This window comes from Neofelis nebulosa, chromosome 13, assembly GCF_028018385.1.
Source record: "Neofelis nebulosa isolate mNeoNeb1 chromosome 13, mNeoNeb1.pri, whole genome shotgun sequence".
NCBI lineage: Eukaryota > Metazoa > Chordata > Mammalia > Carnivora > Felidae > Neofelis > Neofelis nebulosa.
The window spans coordinates 6,103,099-6,126,977 of record NC_080794.1 but is presented as its reverse complement, the minus strand read 5'-3'; the positions used below and the strand labels follow the sequence as shown (position 1 = coordinate 6,126,977).

Sequence of the window (23,879 nt, the reverse complement as noted above, 5' to 3'; positions counted from 1 at the left end):
GCAATAGTTTCATGGTTTTATTGTGGAAGTAATCTACGTAAGGCTTAACAAAATATGTGCTAAATTGTACAGTCAGGGAAAGCCAGTGGTTAGGAGTCTAGAGGGGGCGGTGAATGAGCACACAGGGATTATGATGACAGATGTGATGGTGACACACAGGAGCTGCAATCCTTAAAGTAACATTTGAGGGAGTTTCAGCTAGAAATGGAATGTGTAGGTAAGAGTGGAGAGGAAGAGTCAGGAAAGGCCAGATGTGATGAGGTTGCAAGTGCTACGGATAGGAAATGATTCTTGGAATAATACTAGAGAGAGTGGGGATGAGAATGGGGTTGGGAGACATTCTGAAAGAGAAATTGAGTAGAACTTCTTCTTTGGACTACATAGGATAGATGGAGCGAGGTGCTTGAATTGCAAATGCAGACAGTTGGATTTGTCTCATCTTTTGTGAAATACAAGGTCACAATTACGGGAAGCCTAAATAAGAGACTCGGAAATCGAGACCAGAGCCAAGCAGTTGAATATTGGGTGTTTTCCATCAAGTTTTCTGATACAGTCTATAAAAGGGTCACATATATTCTCAGTTACTTCTTTTAAGCAGCTTTCAGAAAGCACGTCTATTCTCGAGTCAAAATTAAATCCGATTTTACCACCAAAGTTCTGAATTCAATTACTTAATAACAATTTGATACTTTTATTACTTAAAAATCAATTTATCGAACATTCACTAGGTACGGCAAGTAGAAATACAGAAATAAGGTAAATAAGAAAAAGGGTAAATACATTAACACTAGTGCAGTTAGATGAAGGCTTGGAAAAAAAATCTATTGTAAGTAACTGGGAGATTTTTCTAGGGGATATCTGAGCTGGGATTCCTTTCGGGTAAAAGAATAACAAGGAATAAAAAAGGCTAGAATGTGCGGGTTTGGAGGGAGAGGAGTCTGGGAAATTAGGCTGAGAAAATAGCAGGAGTTTTCAGTGCCCAGGATCTGGTAGAATAGCTAAGCAGAGCAGGTTAGAGCTGGAGCTTACTTTATTTTTTTTTTTTTAATATTTTTTTTTTTTAACGTTTATTTATTTTTGAGACAGAGAGAGGCAGAGCATGAACGGGGGAGGGTCAGAGAGAGAGGGAGACACAGAATCTGAAACAGGCTCCAGGCTCTGGGCCATCAGCAGCCCAGAGCCCGACGCGGGGCTCGAACTCACAGACTATGAGATCGTGACCTGAGCTGAAGTCGGACGCTTAACCGACTGAGCCACCCAGGCGCCCTGGAGCTTACTTTAAACGTTATTTTGAAATAGTGTGAAATACCAGAAAAGTTGCCAAAGCAGTGCAGAAAATGCCCATGTACGCTTGGCACCGATTCACCAATTACTGTGTAGCCTACATCCCTGTAACCTCATTTCTTGATAAACCTCCCTCCCTCCTCTTCAGTGATTCAGGGGTTTTCGACCGTGTTTCTCTCCGCTTGGAGTGGCACCCCACACCCAGCCTGGCTGATTCTTATTTATACTTCAGGCCTCAACTACTCTCGAAGACTTCCCGCACTCCCAAGAAAGGTTTCTTTCCAGCCTGAAGAGGTCCAACCCGGCACCGTAAGCCCTGCGCCCCGCTGGCTCCCGCTCAGCCCAGGCCGGAAGGGGCGTGGTTCCTGGAGCGGAAGTAGCCGGGACCCGGAAGTGCCGGACTCGTGCGCCGCCGCTGTCTAGAAAGCCTCAGGATGGGGACGCCGGTGGAAGGAAAGAACAAGAGGAAGAGAAAGAAAGGTGCCCAGGAGAGGTGAGTGGCGGGTGGCACGTCCGCCTGGGCAGGGGTGTGCGTTCGGGAGCTCTGGAGGGCGAAACGGTGGGGCCTGGAGTGGCTGAGTTTCTGGCGTCGGTGTCTATAGAGACAACCCGGAGGACGGCGTTCGCGGGAGTCTGGCCGGAGACTATGTGGTTGGACAAGTCGCCAGCAGCTTGCTCCAGAGCAGGCGCCCCCCCAGAAATAGTACAGCTCGGTTGGCGTCGCTCTTCAGCTCTTCTGAGCCTCAGCTCCAACCCGTGTATGTGCCTGTGCCTGTGCCTGTGCCTAAAGTAAGTCACTGAATTCTATTCGGAACGTCCCGTCAGAACGGCTTTTAGAACAGTCTGCTTCGCAGGGCATGATTTCTAAAGCGGGGCAGATAGGGTTAATTTTAAGTAAGCTTTCATTACCGGAATCCAGTGAGAGAGAACACTTGCTAATTTAGGAAGACTACTAAATTATGTAAAAAGATGAGGTCTCAAACATAACTTCCAACTTTTAAAAGGAAACCACCAAAAAAAGGAAACGGGATGAGGAGGAAGAAGGTACATCCCAAATTCAAGGACCACTTTTGCAAGAACCTTCACAAAAAATGAAAGTGAAGAAGAAACTTTCTGCTGCAGACAAAAAGTTGGCAAACAGGTCGGTAGACTCGTCTTAAGCTGATGTTAAAGAAACTAGATGGTAAAGAATTTGAGATTTTTATACCTGCACTCTTCATCTTAGTGTTTTGCTCATCTCGTAGTTCTAGGTTTTACAGAAAAAAATTTTTATTGTGTAAAATGTCATACATATTCAAAAGTTGGAAAGGATGAGAACCTCATATGCCCAGCACCAGCAATTACTAATCCTTGGCCAGTCTTGTTCCATCTTTACCCTTCATATCTCCCTCATTAAGTAGAAGCAGATTTAAGGTCTGGAATCTAAATGTGTAAATATCCCAGCATGAAAAAGGTGAGTTTTGTTTTCCCAAACTCAGAGATCAGATTTCCCCCATTAGCTTAAAAAATGTTTTCATGGGGCGCCTGGGTGGCTCAGTCGGTTGAGCGACCGACTTCGGCTCAGGTCATGATCTCGAGGTTCCTGAGTTCAAGCCCCGCGTCAGGCTCTGTGCTGATGGCTCAGAGCCTGGAGCCTGTTTCAGATTCTGTGTCTCCCTCTCTCTCTCTGCCCCTCCCCCGTTCATGCTCTGTCTCTCTCTCTGTCTCAAAAATAAACAAACATTAAAAAAAAAAACAAAAACAAACATGTTTTCAGGGGCACCTGGATGGTTCAGTTGGTTAAGCGGCCGACTTCGGCTCAGGTCATGATCTCACAGTCTGTGAGTTCGAGCCCCGCGTCAGGCTCTGTGCTGATGGCTCAGAGCCTGGAGCCTGTTTCAGATTCTGTGTCTCCCTCTCGCTCTCTGCCCCTCCCCCGTTCATGCTCTGTCTTTCTCTGTCTCAAAAATAAATAAACGTTAAAAAATTTCAAAAAAAAAAAAAATAAACACTTTCCAGGGGCACCTGGGTGGCTCAGTTGATTAAGCGTCCAACTTCCGCTCAGGTCATGATCTCACATTCCGTGAGTTCGAGCCCCTCGTCGGGCTCTGTGCTGACAGCTCCGAGCCTGGAGCCTGTTTCAGATTCTGTGTCTCCCTCTCTCTCTGACCCTCCCCCGTTCATGCTCTGTCTCTGTCTCAAAAATAAGTAAACATTAAAAAAAAAAAATGTTTTCATTACAGTTTATTTGATCAAGATCCGAATAGCGGTCACATCACAGGCTCCCTGGTAACTTTCCTTGGTCTGTGAAGCCACTCTCTTCAAGCCCCTTAATTTTTTTTACTTTCTCTCAGAGAAAGGTGTCTCGCTCCTTGTCCAAGGTTAATTCGGTCACCTGTGCTTTGGATACCACATACCTCTTTTGTCTCCCTCCGGATTATTCCCTCAGCTATATCCATTTTCTTCTCCTTCCTGTGGCTTTCATCTGTCTCCTGTACAAATGTGCTCAAGTGTCTCATCCTAAAAAGAGAAATCTAACAAAACCAAACCCTATCTTTGCTACGATGCCCTCAGCCCTTCCCTTCATAGTCAAGCTTTCGGAATAACTTTATACATGTGTTCTTCCTTTTCCTGATCTATTTTCTCTTCCAGGAACTTGTTGTTCTGACGTGTTGAATCTGACTGTTCACTTGTTGTGTTTTTATGTGATCTCACCAAACTTCCGAAGCAGCGTGCAGTGAAGATATCCTGACCCACTTGCCATTTTTTTTTTTTCATTTTTTTTTCTTAACATTTATTCATTTTTTGAGAGACAGAGAGCACAAGCAGGGGAGGGGCAGAGAGAGGAGGAGACACAGAATCCCAAGCAGGCTCCAGGCTCCAGGCTCCGAGCTGTCAGCACAGAGCCCAATGCGGGGCTTGAACTCATGAACCGCGAGATCGTGACCTGAGCAGAAGTCGGACGCTTAACCGACTGAGTCACCCAGGCGCCCCACACTTGCCATCTTTAATAGGCAGTACAGCCTCTTCCCTGTTCCATTCCACATGGTGGCTTTTCTTCCTGAAGCTATTAGATTCTTTTATCGCAGTCTCTTCTGATTCCCCTCTTGTTTGTCTGTTCCTTCTCAGTGTTCTTGTGGGTACCTCTTCTCCTGCCTACTCTGTAAATGTTGATTTCCTCCAGGATTCTGTGGTCGTCTTCTCAGGACTTTTTTCTACCCTTCATTCTGAGCAGTCTCCTTTATGCCCGTGGCTGCACCATTCTGATTTCTCTCCTGATCTCCTAATCTGTGTATCTGTTTGCCTGCTGGCATCTGCACCTGTATATTCTAGATACAGTTGACCTTTGAACAATGGAAAGGTTAGGAGCACTGACCCCCACACAGTCAAAAATCCACATATAACTTTTGACTCCCCCAAAACTTAACTACTAATAGCCTACGGTTGACCAGAAGTCATACCATAAATAGTAGGTAAACACGTATTTTGTATGTTATATATGTCATGTACTGTATTCTTACAATAAAGTGAGCTAGAGAAAAAAATGTTATTAAAAATCATAAGGAAGAGATGCCTGGGTGGCTCGGTTGGGCATCCGACTTCAGCTCAGGTCATGATCTCACGGTCTGTGAGTTCCAGCCCCACGTCGAGCTCTGTGCTGACAGCTCGGAGCCTGGAGCTTGCTTCAGATTCTGTCTCTCTCTCTCTCTCTCTCTCTCTGCCCCTCCCCCGTTCGTGCTCTGTCTCTCTCTGTCTCAAAAATAAATAAACATTAAAAATTTCAAAAAAAAATACATAAGGAAGAGAAAATACTGTACCACATTTATCAAAAATAAAAAAATTTAAAAAAATCCACGTTTAAGTGGAGTTCAGACCCGTGTTGTTTGAGAGTCAACTCCACCTCAAGTTCAGAATGCTTCAGACTGAGCTGCGTAGGCTCCTGAGACCTGTTTGTCCGCAGGAATGTACCACCAATCTTCCATCCAGTTGCCTGAGCCAGTGACTCGGGAGTCGTCTTATACCCCCCCTTTTCCCTGCGTTCTACTCAGCTGCCGGGTCCTGATGGTGCTGTCTTTTAATATCTCTTGAATCTGTTGTTCCCTTTCCACCCCTCCCTTGCTCAAGTTGGTCTGTTGTCTTCTCAGATACATGCAGTTATAACTCTCTCCATACCGGTCTCCCTTTTCCAGCCTTGCCCCTTCCCTAAGCATCTTCTGCTCTGCTGCCCAAATGATCTTTGTAAGGTGCCCCAAAATTTTCAATGGCTCTTTAAGCTCTGTGGGATACAATCTAAGCACTTGCACATAACAGCCATGGTCCTTGACCTGGTTCCTGCCATAACCGTCTCGGTTCCTTTCACTCCTGCTTGGTACTTTATATGCCACAGTGGACAAAAAACTAGACATGAACCCTCTCCTTAGTGGAACTTACGGTCTAGTGGAAGAAGAACGTCAAAATTTACTGAGGACAATGTGCCAGACACAGCCTTTCCCCTCCCCTGAGAAGCCTCTCATGTGTGTTTTATTTTTCTACACCATGTTACCATTGTATTGTGAACTTTGCTTATCTCTTCAGAGGCTGGAGTATTGCAAGGTTTTTAATAGTCTCTTTATCTTTCTATCCCCAGACGCTAGAACAGAATAGGAACCCAGTAAATATTTACTGAGTGAATGAATCATTTACTACCCACGACTCGACTCATATTACCATTGCCTCCTTAAGATCCCAGTCCCGGGGTGCCTACTGGCTCAGTCGGAAGAGCATGCGGCTCTTGATCTTGGGGTTGTGAGTGTGAGCCCCACTTTGGGTGTAGAGGTTACTAAAAAAATAAGTAGATAAACTTAAAATATGTATATATATATATATATATATATATATATATGTATATATGTACATATGTATGTGCATATGTCTGTGTGTGTGTGTGTGTGTGTGTGTGTGTGTGTGTGTGTATATATATATATGTATATATGCATACATATGGTCCCTGTTGGTTCTCTGTTAGAATTGATGCTCAGATCTCGCTTACCCATGTGCACCAAGGTTTTTGTTGTATTTGCCATTTCAGAATATACTTTTGACAAGCAGTCCTTTAAATATTACAGTTAAAAGTAGGAAATGTGGTTTTCCCTGTTGGCCACATTGCTTTTACAAAGTATTTTGCAGCCATTTTAACCTTTATAGACCCCCCTACAAGTGCTGCAGATCCCCCGGAGTTCTAAAGCAGAGAATGAAACTCGGTATTCATAGAGCATAAACTAGACCTCCAAGAGCTTTACAACTTTTGTTTAAATGAGCAACTTTTGTTGCTCTGCAATAATCTGACAGTTTTAACATATCTTCAAAAATTGAGCTTAGTTTTTTCTAATCTTTTTTTTAATACATCATTCTTTTTGTAAAAAAAATATTTATATTTGGAGAGAGAGCGTGAGCGGGGGAGGGACAGAGAGAGAGAATCCAGAGCGGGGTCCGCACTGCCAGTGTGGAGCCTGATGTGGGGCTTGAACTCAGGAACCATGAGATCATGACTTGAACTGAAACCAAGAGTCAGACGCTTAACCACCTGAGCCACCCGGGTGCCCCAATTTTTTCTAATCTTGAGTATTCTAGAGATACTGGTCACTTTTTGGTAATGCTGTTTCTTAAATTTAGATATGTTTGTGAATCATAAGTTTATATTTAGGAAAGCTAGAAGTAGGTGAGAAATATTTCAAATCTTTGTGCTTTGTCAGATACTACATCGGACTTCTAGGACTCTTGTTCTTTTCTTTTTACCTTTTTTTTTTTTTCATGGCCTTGTAAAGGGAAAACGCCCTAGCAAGTGCTGATTTAGAAGAAGAAATTCACCAAAAACAAGGACAGAAAAGGAGTGCTTCTCAATCTGGTATTAAAGCAGCAGATAAAAAAGTACTTGATGATGTAGATCACACAGTTGTAAATCAGAGAAAGAAAATTGAAATCAACCAAGAAGAAGAAAGATTAAAGAATGAGAGAACGGTGTTTGTTGGGAATTTGCCTGTCACGTGTAATAAGAAGGTAAGTGTGTATAATCTACATGTTGTAAGGATTCAGAGAACTTAATAACTCATAACTTTGTTTACTCTTCCTTTATTGAATAAGTACATAATTAATAAGTCATTAACATATAGCTTCATTGTAAATGATTACATGAATCATTCTGTAGATTGATTCTGGTATACACCTTCTCCTCTCCGTTCCCATAGTCACTGCCCTTATTCATCCTTTTGCAAATCTGCAAACAGTATTGCAGTGGCCTCCTGGTTTGGTTTTGGTTTTTTTATTCCTTCCAGCCCTCTTTTCTGTTACATGTCACTAGAACGTAAACCTGAAATCATGCCTAGCATAGAGTAAGGAGCTCAATAAGTATTTGTTATATAAATGAATGAATACATCCTGAGGTTCTTCCATTATGTGGGATTTACTAAACCCGAAATATGCCCTTTACTTTTACAGTTTACATGTGGCAAAGATTATAAAAGATTCAAAGACAAAAATGCATACCTTATGGATACTAACAAAAACTTGAGATGCGTTTTATGTGTATATATGTGTGTGTGGAAACTATTTTTTGTCTTCCAACCGAGTAGTCCCTTGTTCCTGAAATGTTCTTAAAAGAAAACCTGGCAGTAAAAGATGATCAGATGGTTTTACTTAATTCTTTTTTGTAGCACTTACTTGATGTTCTGAAAGTAGACTAAAGTATATATGTTTTTTTTATTTTAGAAGCTGAAGTCATTTTTTAAAGAGTATGGACAGATAGAATCTGTACGATTTCGTTCTCTGGTATGTTTTCTCCCTGTCTTGAAATTGCAAATCTCGAAACGTATTCGTTTAAGTCAGACTTATTAACATGTTGGTATTAGTGAGATGGAGAAGCACAGCCTTTTGAAGCAACAGGTTCAAATCTAGCCCCAGAGAAGAAGTGCTCTTAAGATCTACTTCTGACTCCTGGACTCTGTTAAATTAATGTGTTCACACAGTAAAATGATATCATTGTAGGAGGGTGGATGTGTGACTTTTGTTTGCGGAACATTAATATGTGTGGAATAGCATTTCTGAGCTCCAAGGCATTCAGTCCAGGAGGTTGGTGTACTGCAGACAGTACCTACCACTGTCAACTTAATTTCCCTAAAGTACTTCTTCCCAGGGGCGCCTGGGTGGCTCAGTCGGTTAAGCGTCTGACTTCAGCTCAGGTCATGGTCTCACACTCGGTGAGTTCGAGCCCCGCGTTGGGCTCTGTGCCGTCAGTTCAGAGCCTGGAGCTTGCTTCGGGTTCTGTGTCTCCTTCTCTCTCTGCCCCTCCCCAACTCGCGCTCTGTGTCTCTCTCAAAAAATGAATAAGTGTTAAAAATTTTAAAGTACTTCTTCCTGGAACTCGTGATCATTACACATATAGGTACCGCATCACTTATGCGTGCACGCACGTGCGCGCACACACACGCACTTTGGCCTGGTATTACTTTTGGGGATCTTGCTCTGTCCCTGCATTACCGGTCTGTTTGATGACTCTGTTGTGCATTCTCCGGCACCCCATGCTTCATTATGGTGCTTATGACACTGTTCTGTAGTCGTTCCATTATTCGTCTGCCCCACCAGACTGAAAGCTGATAGCAGACAGCCGGTTTGCCTTGCTCATTCGTGGGTCACCAGTACCTGCACATTGTGCACATGAAGCTTGTATGGAATTGCCTAAAGCCCTTACATTTGCCTTGCTGGGAGTGAATTCTGTCCTGGTTCTTAGCCTGACAGTCAACACAGGGTGGCCCTGAGGCCACGTGTGACTCTCCTGCAGCCTGGGAGCTGCCCTCGTTGCTGATCAGACGCTTGCGCTTTCTCACTCTTCTTTTTGCTCAGTTCATTGGTTTTGTTGCGACTCCTCCTCAAAGTCTCATTTTGCCTAGTGAGATACAGTCTGTGTTTTGGTAGGCGATTAAAATGTTAATTACTCAAGTTTTTCTTTTTGATACTTTGTACCATCAAGTTTTTTTTTTCCCCCCTATTTCTGTACCTTACTGCTTTGGGTCTTACCTACTCATTTGTATCTTCAGTAACAAGATACAGATGCTTGAGGGCTCCTGGAAGACACCTAGTAAATGTGTTTTGACGACCATCATTCACCTGTTGATTGTTCACTTGGGCATTTCTCATGTCTTGCACGGTTACGCTGTCTGTATTTTCAGAGTTTGTGAGTAAGGCAAACTGAGAATTTATATCAGATGACTAAGATTTCCCGGGGACATTTATAGTAACTGCCCTAAATTAAACTGACATTCATAGATGGTGCTGCTCTGTGAACTTGCAGGGTCTATATCTTTCCACCTTTGTCTTGTCAGTACCTGGCTGAGGCATTTCAGTGCCTCTGCCAGTATCTCAGGACTGGCGCCTTGCAGACGGTCAGAGTTGTTGACCTGAATTTCCATCTCCTCCATAAAGTTTTCCCTCCCTAACCCCTCACTCTTAAGTAGTACAAAAGTAATACTGTATAGGGCTGTAAAGAAAGTGAATTTGAATGTAAAGGGGTTTCCCTTATTTGCCCAATTAAAGATACAATGATTTTTTTTTTATTTTTTATTTTTTATTTTTTTTTTTGCCAGCCGGCATATACGACCCTTAGACATAGGGATGAAATAATGTCTTTACATTATTTCCCAATTTATTTAGACATATTTAAAATCATACAGAATGTACAAAAAAGTAAAATCATATAGCACGTACAATAAAATATTAATATAGAAGTGTTGCTTTTATCCAAGCTTATTTTATAAAACAATTTTCCTTACGTTTTTCTTACACGTCTTTAACCTCCATATCCCCTTATGTCCAGAGACCCCTTTGAGTCATCTGACCCAAGTTGAGAGCACAGTATGTTTACTTCCATTTAGATTAAAAGTCATTGCCTGTGAAATTTTGGCCTAAGCCACCAGATCCCATTCATATAACATTAGGACGGTTGTTGCTGATTCCCTAGAATGTTTTAATTACATCACATCAGAATAAGACATTTAGAATTCGATTAATTAAAATATAATTAATTTGAAGTAATATTTTGGATAATGAATTTTCTCTAATACCTGTCCCCCCCCTTTTTTTTTCTCTCTTAAAAGATTCCAGCAGAGGGAACTCTGTCCAAAAAGTTGGCAGCAATAAAGTAAGTTTATAATGAGAGAAAGGGAGTAGTCTTAAACTCTCTTCCATTTTGGTTAAAACTTAAGACCGTGTTTTCGTGGATTTTTATTTTTCGATAATACATCATACTACTTGACTATTTTCTTATGACTGCAATAGCGGGTAAATTTATCAGATGTTTGTCTTTAAGCTTTAACATAAATTGTAGAATCACATTAAATATTATAAATAAGTTGCTGGAAAATGTGCCATGAGAATTTTCAAGGACATTTAATCAAGCATTATGTTTGGAAGAGAATAAGGAAATTTTATGCCCAAATATTGTAGTATAAATCATAAATACTGTATTTTATCAGTTCTAAGGCACACATTTTCCCATATCTTAACATTTTGAAGTCAGGATGCATCTGAAGATCAGGGGTGCCCCATAGTTGCGGTTAGCCGGTCAGGTTTTTCCAGAGAATTCATGTTTGCTTCTGTCAGGTTACCTGGGGGTACTACCAGCTCAAGACCACTTTAAGCTCTCTGTTTGAAGGTTTGGGGACTGTGCTGGTAGTGTGGCTCACAAGTTCATATTCTCAGGGGATTTTCCCCTACCCTCCTTATCCACCTAGTGCCATGGATGAGACACAAAAGTTTTCTTTACTCTCCCTTCATTTCTCATTAATTTTTAAAATTGAAGTATAATTGACATATAAATTTAAAACATACAACCTGTATTTCTCATTCACCTTCAGTTCTATGCAGAGTCTCCTATTAATCTCTAATCTTGGGGGTTTTTTTCTAACTAGGACATGAATTCATAGATTGTACAAGCAGAGGTGTATATATTAGATATAGCTACATTAATAGGTCTACAGATTACATTGATATATAGGTATGGTTATATTAGATAAGATAGTGTACTTTGAAAACATTGTGGCATTATTTACAATAGCCAAAACACGGAAGCAGCGTTAAGTGTCCATCAGTAGATAATTGGATAAACACACACACAGGAATATTATTCAGACCTAAAAAAGGGAAAGAAATCTTTATATTTTTGACAACGTGGGTGGACCTTGAAGGCATTATGCTAAGTGAAGTAAGCCAGACAATGAAAAACAACTCGAAGACACAGAGAACAGGTGGGTGGTTGCCAGGGGGGGAGGTGGGGGTGAAATGGCTGAAGGGGGTCAAAAGGTACAAATTTCCAGGTATAAAATAAGTAAGTCATGGGGATGTCATGTACAGCATGGTGACTATTGTTAATAACACTGTCTTGGGTATTTGAAAGTTGCCAAGAGAGTAGATCTTAAAAGTTCTCATCACAGTAAAAAAGCGTGTAACCCTGTGTGGTGATGGATGTCAACCATTCCTACTGGGGCGAGCATTTCACAGTCCATATATGCACCAAATCATTACATTGTACAACAGAAGCTAATATAATGTTACATGTCAATTACATCTCAATCAAAAGAAAAAGAAGTCACGAGTTGCCTCAGCCAGTACTAATTGAATAAAGTTAAAAAAAAATTTAGTTGAATCACTCTGTTGTACTAATTACAACCTAATTCACTATGTTCAGCTAAGGTAACATTGTGTGTCAGCTCTGCTCACGTAAAATTTCACAGAAATTTCTGGGAATCCTCCAATAACAGGATTTTTGAATTACGGCAGCTCCTTTGAGCATCTTGGTGTATTCATGTCTACATTCATTCTTAATTTAGACTTCTTTGGCAGACCAGGTTCTTGGCAGTTTTATCCCATACCCATCACAGCATTTGTATTAACACTTAATAAATATGTGTTACTATGTATTCCTGGCTCCAGTAACGTTTGTGGGGTAGCCACACATGTTAAGTCCTTCCATATGCAGGGTATTATTGTTCAGATGCTGTAAAGAATGGAAAACTTGGTAAGACACAGCTATTCTTCAGGTCGTATGGACTTCTTCCTGGAGGAGGCTAAAAGCCAGGGCCCAAGTTTCAGCAGAAACCAAGATGCCAATAGGAGTGTATAATAGTACTGAGGAATTTTGATGCCAGAAAAATAGAATTTGTGCCCTGTGGTTGCCATTGGCCCTGACCACCTGCCCCCAATCAAAAATTTTCTTAAATTTAATTATTTGAATAAATAATGAAGCAAGTGGTTAAAAATAAAGTGTAAAAGTGTATGCAGTGAAAAGTTTCGCTCCTGGACCTTTACCCTAGTCAGCCAAGTTCCTGCCCCAGGCTGCTGCTGTTTTTACTTTTTAGTATAACCTCCTAGAGACATTTTACGCGTTTACAAATTGATAACACATATATATACTTTCTCCCCTCCCTCCCAGCCCCCCACATACCTTTTGATGCAGTTGTATTCAACATGTATACTCTGCGTCTTCCTTTTTTGCACTTATTATAAACTGGAGATCACTCACACTGTTGGATGCTCTGTGGCTTGTTCTTTTGTTATTGCCCAGTAGTATTCCATGGTGTAGCTGTACCAGAATGTATCCATCCATTCGCCAGCTTGATGAATGTTTGGGTTACTTCAGGGTTGGGGCTATCATGAATAAAGTTCTGAACACATTGGTGTACACATTATTTTTCTTGCTAAAGTATCTGGAGGTGTGGGACTGCTGGGTCTTGTGGTAGGTATATGTCCGTTTTCTAAGAAGCTGTCAAATAAATTTCTGAAGTGGCCTCACCATGTTACATTCCACCCGCTGTGGGAGAACTCCCATTTCCTTCACATCCTCGCCAGCACTGGGTATTGCCAGTCATTTAATTTCAGCCCTTCTAAGGGTTTGTTGTAATGGTCTCAGTTTCTATTTAGTCTGATGACTAAAGATATTGAGGGCCTTTTCATGTGCTTTTTGGCTGCTTGTATCTATTCTTTGGAGAAGTGTTGGTTCAAAAATTTCACCCACTTTCTGGTGGCTTGTCTGTCTTATTGTATACAGTTTTTCATTGTGGGTGCAAGACTTTTTTCTGATATATATGTTTTGGATATTTTGCCCCTATCTGTGGCTAACCTTGTTTTGTTGTTAATGTTTATTTATTTTTGAGAGAGAAAGACAGCATGCAAACAGGGGAGGGGCAGAGAGGGAGACAGAATCAGAAGCAGGCTCCAGGCCCCCATGTCAGCACAGAGCCCAACGTGGGGCTTGAACCCACGAACCGTGAAATCATGTCCTGAGACGAAGTCAGACACTTAACCAACTGAGCCACCCAGGTGTCCCTGTGGCTAACCTTTTTAAGGGTGTCTTTTAAAGAGCCCAAGTTTTAAATTTTGTTGAAGATCCATCTTTGCGAGTGCTGGTTCTTGGTGGTCTGGTTGGGGGCGGTGGGGTTGTCTGTTGTCCCGGTTCAGCCTCTGATGCAGGCCGGCCCTGTCTGTCTGTGTATCAATGCACCGGCTGGTCCAACCTCCCATGGCAGCCAACCTCTGCCTTGTGTCTTTGGTGGATCTTGGGCTGGAAAACATTTCCCACTCCTTGCCCTGTGGTAGGAGGCCTCCCTTCTCTGGCCCCAGGACTATTCCCTGTGCTCTGGGAATGACGGGGTTTGCTGTCTCTGCCCCAGCAGCTCAGCCCTCTCCGTTGGGAGAAGAATCCAGGTGGGCTTTGTGTCCTTCCCATACTTCTCTTCTCCAGCCCACACCCCCCAGGGATGTCTCTGGGCTCCCACCTGCCCTCAGTCATTCCTGGGGACACTGGCAGAGGTCGGTGGAGCAGGGCCTGCAAGCGGGTGTGCCTATCTGTGTTGCTGGCCTCCAGAGATTCCATTTCGGGCCCAGCCCACACGTGGCTCTGGCAGTGTATTAAATCCTAGCTGAAATCGGCCTGGCTCCCTTGTCCGGCACCAGCTTCTGAGCCAGTGCTGCCTCCTGTCTCCTCGGATGGCCCAGCCCTCGCTTAGCCCCCCAGTTTCCTTTGGACCTCAGCTCGGTTTCCTTTGGACTTTAGCTCTGGTAGCTTCTACAAAAGTTAGAATGTTGTGGGTTATTCGGCTTCTTGTGTAGGGGTGGGGATGATGCTATTCCTGGTTTTCTCCCTTCTGGGTGCAGGTGGAACTCTAGATGTCATTAATACCTAGATCTCTAGATGTAGTTAGTTTTTTTAAATCACCCATCCAGCTTGATACAAAACAGGTTCTTGCCACATAGAAAGGGGTAGAACTGTGTGCTTGCCCTCTGTGTTCCCTGTGCCAAGGGATCTTTTCTCGTAGAGTGCAGTTAAGAGTTTTTATTTATTTATTTATTTATTTATTTATTTAATGTTTATTTATTCTTGAGACAGAGCATGAACAGGGGAGGGGCAGAGAGAGAGAGGGAGACACAGAATCTGAAACAGGTTCCAGGCTCTGAGCTGTCAGCACAGAGCCCCACGCGGGGCTTGAACCCGCAAACTGTGAGATCATGACCTGAACCAAAGTTGGACGCTCAACCAACTGGGCCACCCAGGCGCCCCAAGAGTTTTTATTTTTTATTTTAATTTTTTTAGAGAGCTTGTGCCTGCCCAAGTGCAAGTCGGGGAGGGGCAGAGGGAGAGGGAGAGAGCCCCAAGCAGGCTCTATGCGCCGTGCAGAGCCCAGCTCAGGGCTTGATCTCATGACCCTGGGATCATGACCTGAGCAAAAAAATCAAGAGTTGGATGCTTGAATTGACTGAGCCACCCAGGTGCCCCCAGTTAAGAGTTGTTAAAGTCCTTTTCCATTTAGGTTTTCTTGGGGTTTGTCTTAGTCTGTTCAGGCTGCTGCAACAAAATGGCACAGACCAGATGGCTTATAAACAATAGAAATTACTTTCTCATACTTTCAGAGGCTGGGAAGTCAGAATGAACTGCCAGCGTAGTTGCATTCTGGTGAGGGTCAGCTTACTGATTCGTAACCAGTGCCTTCTCACCGGTCCTCACAGTTTATAGTCAAACGGTAAGATAAAGAAGGGGCTAGGAGTTCTGTGGGGTCTCTTGAAGAACACTAGTCTTGTTCAGGAGGATTCCACCCTCATGACCTCAGCCACGCCCACAGGCCTCACCTTCTATTACCATCACATTGGGCGTTACATGGATTTCAACATGAATTTGGTGAGGATGCAAACATTTCAACACTAAGACAAGTTGAGTAGGATGTTGTCAGGAGCTGTGTGTTGCAGGGAAAGCATGGGGGTTCTGGAGTCACTGAGGCCTGTTTGAGGTCCTGGGCTGGCCACGCCTTGCCTTGTGATCATGGCACTTCTCTGAGTCTCAGCTTCCCTATCCATAAAATCAGAAAAGTAACACCCATGTCGGAGATGGGAGACTAAATGAATACATAAAATGGCTAATACAGTGCCCAGTATTATATTAGGCATTCAATAAATCGTAGTTAGTTTTATCAATAGAAAACTATCAGATAGTGTAGTATATTATTACAGAATGTGATGAGAAATGCCCTGACATTTCCTAGTGCCTTTCTTGATGGTACTCATTTGTTTATTAGCATTTATGCTACTTCAAAAACAATAGGTTCATGTCTTCAGGGAAGAATCTGTGGTCATTACTAGGTCCTTTTTGCTGATCGGTCACATCTAAATTAGATGACCATTTTGCAAGCCTGTGAATTAGTGGGTGGAAGTATTGAGCAGCAGCAGCTGTAATCGTTAAAAAGAGTGAAAACCAGTCATAACCTGCTTCCCGTTGAGTGAACACAGCACTACATCCAGTCCCGACAGAGATGTGCAGTCTGGGTCTGAGCAAACCTCTGGATCCAGCTGCCAATTTGTAAGAAATAGGGAGGCCAGAGGAACACGTTGACCTGTATTGTGAGCTTGCAATCAAAACCATCCAGGCTTTGGAAAATTCCATAGGTCGAACAGTAAGGTAAAGAGAGAGATAAAGGCAGAATCCTGCAGATTAAATTAGACTCAAAAGACTTCAGGTCCCCAAGTGGACATCACCAAAGTATGACCAAGGAATAGACGCTTGATTGTGATAAAACTACATAGACACGCAAGCAGATGGTTTCTGGAAAAGTAGGGGTGGTAGGCACAGAGAGTGTCTCTGGGATGGGCAGTGGCTGCAAGGGTATTGATCTTTAATATTTCTCTAAGCTGTACACATTTGTATAGTTTTTATCTTCTCGTATCTGCCTATGTGTTGTTAGGTACAGGGCTCCAGTTAAGATTCTTGTTTCTAGCTTTGTGACATTGCTTGGGGGGGGGGGGGGCCTGCTTGCTTGCTCCCTCATAGTGATGATCAATAGGAAGGCAAAAGTTACATGTTTTGTCCAATATCTGTGTAAGTTGTATGTTATTTTTTGCGTTATTACTAAATTGATAAAGAGATGAAACTTCTGGGAATTCTTGTCATATGTGCTGATTGAGAGTAGAAAACAAATTATATCTTTTTAATGACTTTGAGAGTAACAGATTTTACACTTTTTCTTTTTTTTCTTTTTTTTTTTGTATAGACGTAAAATTCATCCTGATCAGAAAAACATTAATGCTTATGTTGTGTTTAAGGATGAGAGCGCTGCTACAAAAGCATTGAAAAGGTAATGTTATCTCTCTGAGATTTGAATGGAATTATTACATTTAAGTATGTACGAGTATGTTTTTTTTATTCTTTGGTTTGACTTTAGAGCAAATATTACAGTTAACCCGGCGCTCATTTTTAACAGCCATTTTCCCCCTTCGTGTTTATAATGCAGAAATGGGGCCCAGTTTGCAGATGGATTTCGCGTTAGAGTTGATCTGGCATCCGAGACTTCATCTGTAAGTGGTACTTGAGTTGTTTAAAGAACTTTAACTAGAGTCTTCTAGAGAGAAACGTTCTCTTCCGAGCTTTCGCTAAGGAGAGGAGTGGAATTATCAGTGAGCACAAGGGAAGCCAAGAAGGAAACACTTTGGCCCTTGAGGTCACAACGTTGGGGCACAGACTGGCACAAGGACCTTAGTCAACAGCTTCCAAGAACGGGGTACCCCCACACCCGGATCAAGTATTCATAGATAGTTAGCCTGGGAGGGATGTTGGAGATCATCCGGGCCAACACCTTATTTCACATACCGAAATAGAGAAAGTTAACTCCGTTTTTGAGTCCCTACTCTGTGTCAGGTATTCAGTGCTGAGCTATAGTCCGGGTTCTGTAGGGGTTCAGGGGTCCACAGTACAAAGGTGAAGACAAACAGATGGGCTGATTGTGGCACTTTTTTTTTTTTTTTTTAAGGTATTTATTTTTGAGAGAGAGAGAGAGCTTATGAGTGTGAGCAGGGGAGGGGCAGAATCCAAAGCAGGCTCCAGGCGCTGAGCTGTCAGCACAGTCGGATAATTAACCGAGTGAGCCACCCAGGCGCCCCAGCACTATGTTCTGATAAATACACAGGATGCTCTGTCAGCTCAGGAATGGGACACTTGACTTGGGGAGGTACCAGCAAGAAGGGACAAAGGAGGGTGTCCAGGAGAAGAATAGGTGCTCTTGGAGACTTGAAAGATGAGTCAGTGTTACCTGGGCTCAAGAAATTTTAAACAGTGTATGTGGCGGGGACCAAAACTCAATTTGCTTAGGGAATGGCAAGAGCTTGATGCAGTTAATAGCAGGTAGAGTGTGAAGAGGGACAGCAGTGAGGGACTTGCTGTTGGAGAAACGGGAGAGGCCAAATCATGAAGACTGTGGTCTGCCGTGTTGAGGCGTCTGGATCTTGTCCAGGAGCAGTCCCACAGGTTTAAATGCAGGAGTGATGAGTGAGTTTGCAGTTGACAAAGGTCTCTCAAAGTGAGTGAAGGCTGCTTGTAAGAGCTCACCACCGAAACCTAGAGTGCATTTTCCTGGGGGTCAGAGTGCGCTGGCTGAGAAATGACCAAGGCCTGGAAGACCTCTCTGGCTCAGTTGTAGACCTACCCTGAGGGCCAAGTGTGCTTGTGTTATTTAAATTAAGCTGACTGTGTTATTTAAATTCAGTTTTATTGGCATACAACCACCATTTACTTGTAAATGTTCTGTTAAGGCTGGGAGGGTAGTTACATCAGAGACCACGTGGCCGCAATGCCCAACAGACTGCCGTCTGGCCCGCTACCGAGTTTGCCCGAGTTTGCCGTGCCAATGTAGCGTGCCTGTCCTGGGCACTGCCATGTGTTAGTGCTAGCTGTGACCAAAAGAAACCCTGTTGCCTCTGGTGCTTACTCACTTTCAAGAGGGAAGATAGAAGAAACAGAATCAAATAAGGGACAGGTGCGTAGTTAAATCAGAGCCGTGGAGACCTGTCAGATGCATGGTGTGAGGGAAAGGGGATTTTCGGATCACTTCCGTTTTCAGCTCCAGTGATTTTTATTAACCTTCTTTGTGTTTCAGAGGGACAAGAGATCAGTATTTGTGGGGAATCTCCCGTACAGTAAGTGTTAAATAAAGTACCCATTTATCGTTAAAATAACAGGAAAATAACAACTGAGTAGTAACTTAATGTTTTGCTTTAAGGCCAACTTGGAAAAGTGTAGAGTGTAACTTGACTAATTTTCGTGGGGCTGGCTGTATTAACTATATTACATTAACTTGCTGTATCGTTAAACAGCTCCAGCTTTCAAAGGCCATTCTGTTTTTACTTGTGCTCTGGTTGAATTTGTTTTTAGAAGTGGAAGAATCTGCAATTGAGGAACACTTTTTGGACTGTGGGAGTATCGTGGCGGTTAGGATTGGGAGAGACCCAGCCACCGGAGTCGGCAGAGGCTTCGGCTACGTACTCTTTGAGGTATGGGAGACTCGTGCATTGTCACTGTCCACTGAAATGTGCTGGAGGGGTTGTCCCTGCTGTTTCATCTCTCGGACATAACTGTCACCGTCACCTTCAGATTCCGTCTTCAGGAAACTAAACTCATAATCTGTCATATTAGAGTACTCTTCCTGTAACCGCACCTCATCAAAAGACCTTCTGGTTCCCTCTTTCTCCACACTGATGTTACGAAATAATGTTTCAGATATTGGACATGGAAAGTATTAAGTCTCTGAATTTCCACTTTCCATAAAATGGAGAAAAGAATTGACCCGTTGGCACAGGTAGAAGAAAATCTTGGTCTTTGTACAAAATTAGTTACATTTAGTTTACAAAATATTAACCAGCGTATCATGCCTAATAATACTAGAACATACATACTATGAGAATATTCATAATGCCTGATGGCACTTAAGTTTTTCTCCCTTCCGCAAGCACCCGTTAATACATTTCCTTTCAGTTTTTTTCGTGCCTTCTTTTTTAAAGTTGAACTTCCATCTGTGAACATAAAATTTTGCAAACTGCTTTGTGTTTTCTGTTGTATAAGTATGTTCCGTTGAGTGAGGTAACATAATTTATACTATCTTTTCCCTAATGTTTCTCAACTGTTGGAAATTTTTCCCTGTAATGATGAAATTGGGGTGTTTTTTTTCCTTCAAATGTTTGTGTGCAGTTTGTGATTGCTTTTTTTTTGGATAGATCCCCAGGCCTGTTACTGACTAGGTCAAGATAAATGACCACGTTTAATACTCTTGATATGTATTATTACCAGACGGCTTTTGAGAAAGGTTGTCACAGGCTTTTGTTGCCATCGTTAATGCATTGTAGTGTTTCTCTGTTGTCTACTATTTTTTTAAGGTTTATTTATTTATTTATTTATTTATTTATTTTGAGAGAGGGCTCCAGTGGGGGAGAGGCAGAGAGGGAGAGAGAGAATACCAAGCAGGCTCCTGCTGTCAGCACAGAGCCTAATGCCAGGCTCTATCTCACGAACTGTGAAATCACGTCCTGAGCTGAAACCACGAGTTGGCTGCTTAACCGACTGAGCCATCCAGGTGCCCCTCTGCTGCTGTAATTACTTGATAAGTTCCTAAAGTCCTTTAGCAAACATCTCATGAATATTCAGGGTTGTTAGCATCTAGTGGTTCTATATTAGAACAAAAGAGTAATAGAATTTGGGATCTAAATGGGATCCTACAGGAGCGCCTAGGGGGCTCAGTCAGTTAAATGTCCCAACTCTGACAGCATGGAGCCTGCTTGGGATTCTCTCTCTCTCTCTCTCTCTCTCTCTCTCTCTCTCTCTCTCTCTCTCTCTCTCTCTTTCTGCCCTTCCCCTGCTTGCTCTCACGCTTTCTCTCAATAAATATTAAAACAAAAAACAATTCTGCAAGGCATCTAGTTCAACATTTCAGAAACTGAAAGGGAGTTCCCTTCTCTCAAGTCAGCTAACACAGTGCAGCTTTTGCAGAAAGAGCCTGTGACAAGAGAGGCCGATTGGTTTAAAAGATTGCATGTGACTGATCTAGTTGGTTGGAACTCCATTTTACAATGAGAAAAATGAAGCCTGTTGGATTGTGACTTACCTAATTATGTGACAAGGCAGCTGAGTGCTTCCTGGGGAGAAACCTGTGAGGAGCATGATTAAAACGAGACTACCGGCCCAGCCACTGAAACCCGTGGGGTTGCACTTCTTGGATGTCAAAGTGGGAGGGGCGTTTATCTGTGCAAGCTTGAAAATTCTCCTAATCCACTAAAGTCACAGTTGTACTAGTGTCTTTGCAGAGGGCTTTCTGGTGGAAATTAATATATTGATTTTTATTCCAGAATACAGATGCTGTTCATCTTGCTCTGAAGTTAAATAATTCTGAACTGATGGGAAGGAAACTCAGAGTCATGCGTTCTGTCAATAAAGAAAAATTAAAGCCAAATTCAAATCCCAGTTCGAAGAATGTCGGTAAACCTAAGCAGGGACTTCATTTCGATTCAAAAAATGTAGGACATTCTAAAAGTTTGTTTATTGGAGAAAAAGCTGTTCTCCTTAAGAAGAAAAAGAAAGGACAGAAGAAGAATGGACGGACTAAGAAACAGAAAAAACAGAAGTAACAATCCGAAGGTTATTTTGCTCCCACTGAGTACTCGTAATAAAAGTGTGGTAAACTCATGTATCAAGTTGCAGAATTTTATATGGATGGTGCGTGTGAAACGTGGGAACATTTTTAGTTTATTCACATTGTGATGGCACCTTTGAAGCGTTTGTTTTAAGATGTAAGCAGATTGGTCACCAGTGATTATGAGATGGTATGAGATGATTTTAGACTTAAGGTAAACATTTAGAATTTTAGTGGGTACGTATTAGCGTATGATAGAAATATGTAATTAACACTTCAGATGGATGTTTCAAGAATTATTTGGGATGAGACTAAAAGTGAGTAAATTTAAAATGTATATATGTATGCACACATTGATACCAATTGGATCTAGATAGGTAGGAATACTGATCTAATACAAATAACGGTCCCAAAGAAGAAGGGTTTGAAGGGCTCTTGTATAACAGCCACTAAATTTTTTTCCCCTTTCTCTTGAACTTGTGAAAAGTAGAGTTCTGGGTTTTTATTTTAATTCATCAACGTAGTAATAAACTAACCAAAGAATATTATATGAAATATTGCTTTGATTTCTTATTCTTAACCGGTAATTAAACTCGCTATTGAAGTCCTTGGTAAATTGTCTACAAAGCAGATCTCTACTTTTATTTCTGTTTCTCAATTTGAAAAATACTCTCCCAGGAAAACTTGTGATTCTTAAATTAGTGTCATGCAGTAGAAGGAAATGAAACAATCTTTCCAAAAAATCCTGTTTAAAGGATATTTTCTGATAAAATATGGTAATTAGGCCACAAAGTGTAAAGTTCAACAAGAGGAGAGAATACCATTGTATTGCCTTGGGGCCGAAGCTTGTGCTATAGCTGTTGCCCATCTCACAGACCTTACTTACCCAGCTGCATCTGCATCCAGGAGGGAGGGGGGTGGGAGAAATCCAGGGATGCCGATCTGAGGCAGGAGGAATCAGTGTTGCAGGTGTCATGTCACTTAGGTGGAGAAGGGGATTGAGGGACAGTGAGTTATTACTGATTATTTTGAAAATCCCTTCTTGTGGTCATGGCACCGGGGAAACCTCATGATCTTTAAACTGTAATTTGTAGAAATCAGAGCTCTATTTTACTGTATCCAGAGACTGGGTATTTTATGCTTAGTATCCCCTATGGTGCTTAGAATCTGGTTTTTTGTAAGTATGGTTCAGTAAATACTTCATACTTGATCATCTTGAGCATTTTTGCATATTTCACCAGTTAAAGTTGTATAAAGATGCATCTCCTTTTTTTAAAAAAAAAATTTTTTTTTTTTTAATGTTTATTTATTTTTGAGACAGAGAGAGACAGAGCATGAACGGAGGAGGGGCAGAGAGAGAGGGAGACACAGAACCGGAAGCAGGCTCCAGGCTCTGGGCCATCAGCCCAGAGCCCGACGCGGGGCTCGAACTCACAGACCGCGAGATCGTGACCTGAGCTGAAGTCGGACGCTTAACCGACTGAGCCACCCAGGCGCCCCTAAAGATGCATCTCCTATACTGGGGCACCTGGGTGGCTCAGTTGGTTGAGCATCTGACTTCAGCTCAGGTCATAATCTCACAGTGTGTGGGTTCGAGCCCTGCGTTGGGCTCTGTGCTGGCGGCCTGGAGCCTACTTCGGATTCTGTGTCTCCCTCTCTCTCTCTGCTCCTCCCCTGCTTGCACTCTGTCTCTCTCTCTCTCTCTCAAAAATAAACAAACATTAAAAAAAAGTAAAAAGAAAAAAAGGTGCATCACCTATAGACCAGATAGAACTATCGCTGTAGATGTAAACTATATGTAGCATATATTTTTATGGTGTATATCTTATAGTGTATATTGGTGTTTATTATGTAAAATTCAGTGTATACATAAATACATAATTTTAGTCTTTAACACGGGGTGCTCCTTTTGGTCTTTAGGTTTTTGTGTAAAGAGCCATGGACTGCAGTGTAAGGGCATCTGGTTCTTGACCCACCTCTCTGTATGACCTTGGACAAGCCTCTCAGCCTCTTTATCTAAATATCTTGATGGATGAAATAAGGGGCTTTAACTTTACTCTGTGACCAGTACATAGATGGATATATTTAACTGACATGAAAGTTTCACATGACATTACTGGTCGTTACTATACATGTCATTTTCTGATATTTCAAATTCTATTTTTTTAAAAACACCAGTTGTGGGATGCCTGGGTGGCTCAGTCAGTTAAGCATCATCCGACTTTGGCTCAGGTCACAATCTCCCAGTTTCCTGAGTTCCAGCCCCCTGTCGGGCTCTGTGCTGACAGCTCAGAGCCTGGAGCCTGCTTCGTATTTCTGTGTCTTCCTCTCTCTCTGCCCCTGTCCTACTCATGCTCTCTCTCTCTCTGTCTCTCAAAAATAAATAAACATTAAAAAAACTGGGGCGCCTGGGTGGCGCAGTCGGTTACGCGTCCGACTTCAGCCAGGTCACGATCTCGCGGTCCGTGAGTTCGAGCCCCGCGTCAGGCTCTGGGCTGATGGCTCGGAGCCTGGAGCCTGTTTCCGATTCTGTGTCTCCCTCTCTCTCTGCCCCTCCCCCGTTCATGCTCTGTCTCTCTCTGTCCCAAAAATAAATAAAAAACGTTGAAAAAAAAAATTTAAAAAAAAAAATTTAAAAACACCAGTTATGATCCA

The 23,879-nt window shown here is 42.4% G+C and overlaps 1 protein-coding gene across 2 annotated transcripts; it reads left to right on the top strand.

Moving 5' to 3' along the window:
- The first annotated feature begins 1,606 nt into the window (after positions 1 to 1,606).
- Positions 1,607 to 21,779, top strand: RBM34 (RNA binding motif protein 34). Of its 2 annotated transcripts, XM_058696196.1 has the most exons (11): positions 1,609 to 1,777; positions 1,887 to 2,073; positions 2,289 to 2,425; positions 7,068 to 7,299; positions 8,008 to 8,067; positions 10,389 to 10,432; positions 16,824 to 16,907; positions 17,064 to 17,127; positions 18,702 to 18,741; positions 18,977 to 19,095; positions 20,941 to 21,779. In XM_058696196.1, exons 1-11 carry the CDS (start codon positions 1,719 to 1,721, stop codon positions 21,217 to 21,219), a joined length of 1,305 nt encoding a protein of 434 aa, XP_058552179.1. In that variant the 5' UTR covers positions 1,609 to 1,718; the 3' UTR covers positions 21,220 to 21,779. The 2 variants fall into 2 exon arrangements, with proteins under 2 accessions (XP_058552180.1, XP_058552179.1); XM_058696197.1 differs by lacking the exon at positions 8,008 to 8,067 and having other exon boundaries at positions 1,607 to 1,777.
- Positions 21,780 to 23,879: the final 2,100 nt, after the last annotated feature.